The 6,052-nt window shown below is 25.9% G+C and overlaps 1 protein-coding gene across 1 annotated transcript; it reads right to left on the bottom strand.

Annotated features, from left to right (window-relative positions):
* Nucleotides 1-733: 733 nt before the first annotated feature.
* On the bottom strand, nt 734-2,411 carry LOC101503852 (E3 ubiquitin-protein ligase PUB24-like). Its single transcript, XM_004497597.4, has one exon. It carries the CDS (start codon nt 2,305-2,307, stop codon nt 1,075-1,077), a length of 1,233 nt encoding a protein of 410 aa, XP_004497654.1. The 5' UTR covers nt 2,308-2,411; the 3' UTR covers nt 734-1,074.
* Nucleotides 2,412-6,052: the final 3,641 nt, after the last annotated feature.

Below are 6,052 nucleotides of genomic sequence, written 5' to 3'. Positions count from 1 at the left end.
TATCATATTATCTATTGCAATTAGAAAATTATTTGATAATTTTCTTGTAGTGAATTTAAAAAGATAATAAAGATAAAGTATTATAATTAATTTACATAGACTATTATAATTAAACATAAAAAATATAGGCTCATCCATGAGGACATTGTAACCTCTAAGCTATTTTATTAGACTTCTATTAACCTGAATGGACGATGTCACTAATGATACACATTCTTATCAAATTCATAATTTGCACAAAATCATAATATCTTCATCATGCAGCGCACATAGTTTCAATTGAATGAGTCAAAAGCATTTAAAAGTCAACTTGAAGATAGCACAAGGCTTATTTTTCTACAAACATCACCTAGCCATCTAGAATATATCTCTACTTCAAAAATTGTGTGATTATTAGAAATAATAACCAATTTCATCACATCTGAATCTGATAATATTTTGTAGTGGTCGCCTATCAAAAAAAATCTATATAGACTATATTCCTCTAATTGCACATGATTTTTTATCTTTGAAACAAAACAATGAAAGATATGGATAACAACCTCATCAAAATTTCCATTTATTTGAAATTCATTTACAATATTAATATTGTAAACTTCATCTTTTACTAGCAACCAAAGATTGATCAACTACTTGATATAATTTTTTTTATATTTTTATAAATAAATAAAAAATATAATTTTTTTGATATTTTTATAAATAAAATGTAAATTGTCAGATACACGCCCGATTAAAGGTGAAGAAAACCGTATATTTCATTGAATATTTACAATAGAATGGACGTTAATTTAAACCAAATATCAACTACTTGATATAACTATTTTTGCTATTTACAAACCGATTCAATCCAATAAAAATCAAATTCAAAATAAGCAAACATTGAATATGAAAGACCAATAAATAAAAAACAAATGAAAGAAGTATACAATGAATCGGATTATAATTTTATTATATAAGATTGATTGTTATCTTAAATAAAATATACTATATGTGACAATTGTATGACATGTACACCAGAAAACAGAAACTATTTTTCAACAGTGCTTCATCAAGATCTTAATCTTAACATTAATTTCACCAATGCAAACTCTCATAACAAAATGTTTGAGGAAAGCAAGGAGAATTCTTCCAAACATCAGAATGAGACTTAATTATTTCCATTGCTTTATCTTTCAAATACTTAGCATGATTAGCTTGAAGCAACATGAAAAGCTTATTCACAATTCCAACATTCAACATCTCTTGCAAAACAATTTTTGTGGCAGAGAATTTAGATATCAATGAGAGTATAAAAACAGCTCTATCATCAACATCCATTGAAACCTTCAAGATTCTCTCACTCAACAATGCAATTGAACCTTCATGACTCAAAAATTGAGCTCTTCCATTAGCACAAGAACACAAATGAAACAGAATAGAAAAAGTTAGTTCTGTTATTCTCTTCTCTTGTGAAATTAATTCAACTTCAACAAGTTCAAAAACAGCACCAACTTCAACCATCATTAACCTGTTTCTTCCCAAAGGACAAGCACATAACAAAACTTGTAAAGCAGAACATAAACCTTGTTGTGTAATTGAATCTTTTCTTAAAATCTTCACAATTCTTTCAAAGAATTCAGGTTTCAACCTTTCTAAAACAAAAGTATTAACTTTGTTTATGAATCTTTTAAGCACTAAAATTGCATGAGATTTCACAAAGATTGAATTTTTAACCTCAATAGACAAAACCCATATAAGAGAATCAATTATGTCATCATTTTCAGCTAAAAGATTATTAATTTCCTCTGTTGGTACCTTAACAAATTGCAAAAAACTAAGAGCTTCTTCAAGACCTTCAAAAATGGAACCTTTTTTTCTATAACAATCAACTATGAACAAAATCATCGCCTTCGGAACACGAGCTTCTAACAAACACTTTCTATTCCTTTCATTCTCTGCAGCAAGCAATTCCAATTGGATTAAACTCTTTAATTGAACTGATGGATCATCGAAATTTTTGAGCAGTTTAAGGACATGGGTTTTTGTGAGTGGTGGTTTTGGAGTGGGAATTCGATCAATACCAAGTGAAGCATTTTGGGTGCACCAAGATTGAATCAAACGACGAAGTGTATGGTTTGGTGTTAAATCAGAATCTAATGGAAGAGGTTGTTTTGTGACAGGACAATAAGTAGTGTTTTTGTTTGTGAATAACCAATGTTCAATGCTATCTCGATCGTATGTTATGCCTGTTATGGCAGTAACAGGATCTTTCATTATTTGGAGTGAGATTGGACAAATGAAATACTGTGGAACTTCAATTTCATCCATTCAATATTTTAAAAACTATACAACTTAATTGTTTCTTAAACTTGATGAACAAAACATGTGTGAGTTTTTATATAAACTTTATATCTGTCTATGGTCTATCAATTGGAAAAGTGTGAAAGGTGTATATTTCAAAATTTGGTATGAGGACGCGGCTTAATTAATAATATTTATCTATATTTTTCAATTTATTATATAGGTATGTACCAAAAATGGTTGTACAGAAATTCTTTTTTATATATAGGTATATATATAATTTAAAAACCAGTTATTTAATTAAATGAGAAATAATTAAATATAAATAAAACTAATTTAAATAAACAGTAGAAATTAAAAGGAAAAACTACATCAATTTTTTTTTCCATTTATATACATTATAATTTTCTTTTTTGTTGAAAAATCCTATTGTTTGTTCAATAATGTGATATGTATCGATACATTTAATTTTTAAATTAATAGTTAGATAAAAAATTTTAGAATTATTTTTTATCACGTAATTATTTATCAAAAATGTCAACTAAATGAAATTTAACTTTTTAGATTTTTATCATCCATAACAGTGAATATTAAATATTTTTTACAGTAAAATATAAAAAAATTAATATAATATTTATAATAAATAAATTAATGTTTTTTTATGTAAAATAATTTTTTGAACAAAATCGATAAATAATTCTTTGATTCATAAAAATAATTGTTAATTTATTGCTTTATATAGTAAATATATCAAAACACTTTAATAAATATACCAAAACATTTTAATAAATATTATGTAGAAACTCTGATTTTTATGAATATTTTTTTAAAGAGATATTACCAAAAAAACTATTATTAGAAGCAGATAGGGAGAGTTTTTGGTGAACGGTTGGTCTAAGCATCTAAGGTCAAAGAGTGTAAAAGCGACATATATCATAACTTAATTTATTTATAGCAGTTTTTCAAAATAAAAAATATATATTTATAGCAGTGTTTGATCCGCATTCTACGTAACCGTTCGGTGGTCAAAGAAAGAAAACTGATTGTGATGTTGAAATTAAGAGCCACAAATAAATGCAACGAATTCATTGTAGCATTCATTCATGCAATTCGTCCTATTTTTTCTTTAGATAACAAAATGTTTTGGCGAATTGGTCTACGCCTCGAATTTATACTCCTAACAAAGTTTTTGGACTAGAGTGTATAAATGATAAGTTAATTCGGATTTAGTGTATGTCTCACTTAATTTTTACATTAGATGAAGTTATTTTTTAGATTTGAATTTGATTTTTGATTAAATTAAATTTAACGTGGAACAATTTTAATAAAGACCAAATAATATAAAGATAGTTAATATACATGTCAACTAAAAATAATATATTTTTTTTTTCAAATAAACAAAAATTAATTAATCATCAAATAACTCATAAGAAATCACTTAAGATTCTGATTCAATAAAGAAATAAGAGATTCTGACGGAAAGAATAAGAGAAAAAGATAGGAGAGAGAACTATAACCATGTTTGATTCAAAAAATAAATAAAAAAAATATATTTGATTCAAATAAAAAAAAAACATAATTTTATAGTTTGATATTTAATAAATGTTTTGAAATGATTTTTCAGTTGGATTGAGTCTAATCTTATAAGAAATAGACACAAATGTTGTAATATTGCTAATCCAATCAAGATCACACATGTTGATTTCTAATGGAAAAATTAAGCCACGTGCATTTGCATTTCAGCAATATTGTGTTACAAAATAAACAGTACATAAAGTAAAGATTTCAATCATCAAAATAAACAATGTGCATCATTTCATCTTCCTACTTCTTGTGATCAAAATAATTATGATTTTTAAGTTGGCAGCTACAAATTTGTTGAAAAAGCAATGAAATGAAATTAATCAATAAGTCTTAATTAATGTGTATTACATAGACTTATAAGAAAGCAACACAAAAACATCTTTTCTCTCAACCATCAGAATTATGTTTACTACCTTCGCGACTTGAAATATTGCCTCCTATCATATGTGTCATGGCAACGAAGCGGGCCCCGACTAGTTGAAGAAAACCGGTACCCGCCTCATTTCTTATTAAAATTTAAGTTTCCATGGGTTGGAGAGAGCATATTTTATTTTTAATACTCTTATTTTGTTTGACATAGGAAATAGGAAATATATGTAATGTAAGTTAATTGAGATAGGAAATATATTTATATATATCCAATATTAAATTTTTTTAAATTAAAGTTAGATTGATTCAAATACTCTCATTTATGAAGTAGTTAATTGGGCATTTAGATTGATTGAATTATGATAAATACAAATATTACTAAAAATTGTTATTAATTTTTTATTGGCATTTTAAAATTATAAATAATATATGATACAAGTAAACATTTCAAAAATATAGTTAGATGGAGTGGTCAATTTAACTTATATATCATGCTTAACAAAATTTTATTTTTGAATTTCATTCCATTTTAAAATTCATTGATTTCGATCTCTTTTTCAATTTTTTAGACATAAAAATTGTAATATAAATGCAACATACAATTACCGATATAGAATTTTAATTTTGTATGAATTTTTTATTTATTATTAATTAAATTATTAATTTAAATAAATAGATTATGAAGTTAAAAATAAAGTTTTTAGAGGATTTTGTAATATCATATATAAGTTTTAATCATTCCACTCATTCCATGTCATTAAACCTCACATCAATTAAAATATATCCATCGTAATTTTTGCGTCCAAGTATATTTGAAAGATTGTCAAAACTAAAAGATTTAAAAATGATAATAATATGTGAAAATTGAGACTAAAAAGAAATTAAAAAAGAAAATAAAATAAAATCCATCATGTTCTATTTGCTTTTAAGGTTGTAACTTTCTTTTTGTCTTGTTTAAAATACTACATTAGACTATGCGTAAGGAAAGATTAGTTCAAGCCGTAAAACAAAGAAAAAAGAAAAGAAAATATTCGTTGAAATGAGATTATTATATTATGCATGTGTTTTTAATTTGAGATTATATGCACGCGGAACTACCTTGTGCAAATGAAATGATGTATGACAATAGTGGGAATGGAATCAATCAGTTGCAAATACATAGGAACTGGACCTGAATTTGGTCACCGATGATCACCAGTCAAGTTGCAACCATAGTAGTTGTCAGATTTTGTGTGTGTTAAACTGGTAATAGATGGTAGACCGATCGAAGATCAAATTTAAAAATTATTTAAAACTTCAATGATAATCAATGATATTTCTTGAAATTTAAGTTAACGTTTTTTTTTTGCTTAATTGCAATTTTGGTCCCTCTATTTTAGCTGAATCATGAAAGTAGTCCCTCCATTTTGTTCATTTTGGTCCTCCAAACAGAATTTTGGTCCAAAACTTGATGAAATTTTATTTTATTTTTTGCATTTATTTAAGTGACACCATATCTCATTTGCAAAAATTGTACATGAAATCTATGATCATAAATATTGTAGTACGACTTTAAAAAATGAAATTTCATCAAGTTTTGAACCAAAATTCTGTTTGAAGGACTAAAACTGGGGAGAAACAAAATGGGGGGACTACTTTCGCGATTCAGCTAAAATAGAGGGACCAAAACTGCAATTAAACCTTCTTTCAACATTAGTTTGATAAAATTAAAGAAAAATGAATATGTCATTCAAAATTCAATTAGTCTAACTTACACCAATTAGTTCACCGTCTCATTTGTAAAAAGGAAAAAATCTATCAAACACCAATCAAATCACTT

Source organism: Cicer arietinum, chromosome 4 (genome assembly GCF_000331145.2).
Source record: "Cicer arietinum cultivar CDC Frontier isolate Library 1 chromosome 4, Cicar.CDCFrontier_v2.0, whole genome shotgun sequence".
In the NCBI taxonomy this organism is placed as follows: Eukaryota; Viridiplantae; Streptophyta; class Magnoliopsida; order Fabales; family Fabaceae; genus Cicer; species Cicer arietinum.
Note: the sequence above shows the minus strand (reverse complement) of the source record. Positions and strands in the feature narration are given on the sequence as shown.

Bases quoted from the DNA above. Each gene is read 5' to 3' on its own strand.
- LOC101503852 (XM_004497597.4), bottom strand. From the start codon at position 2,307: ATGGATGAAATTGAAGTTCCACAGTATTTCATTTGTCCAATCTCACTC.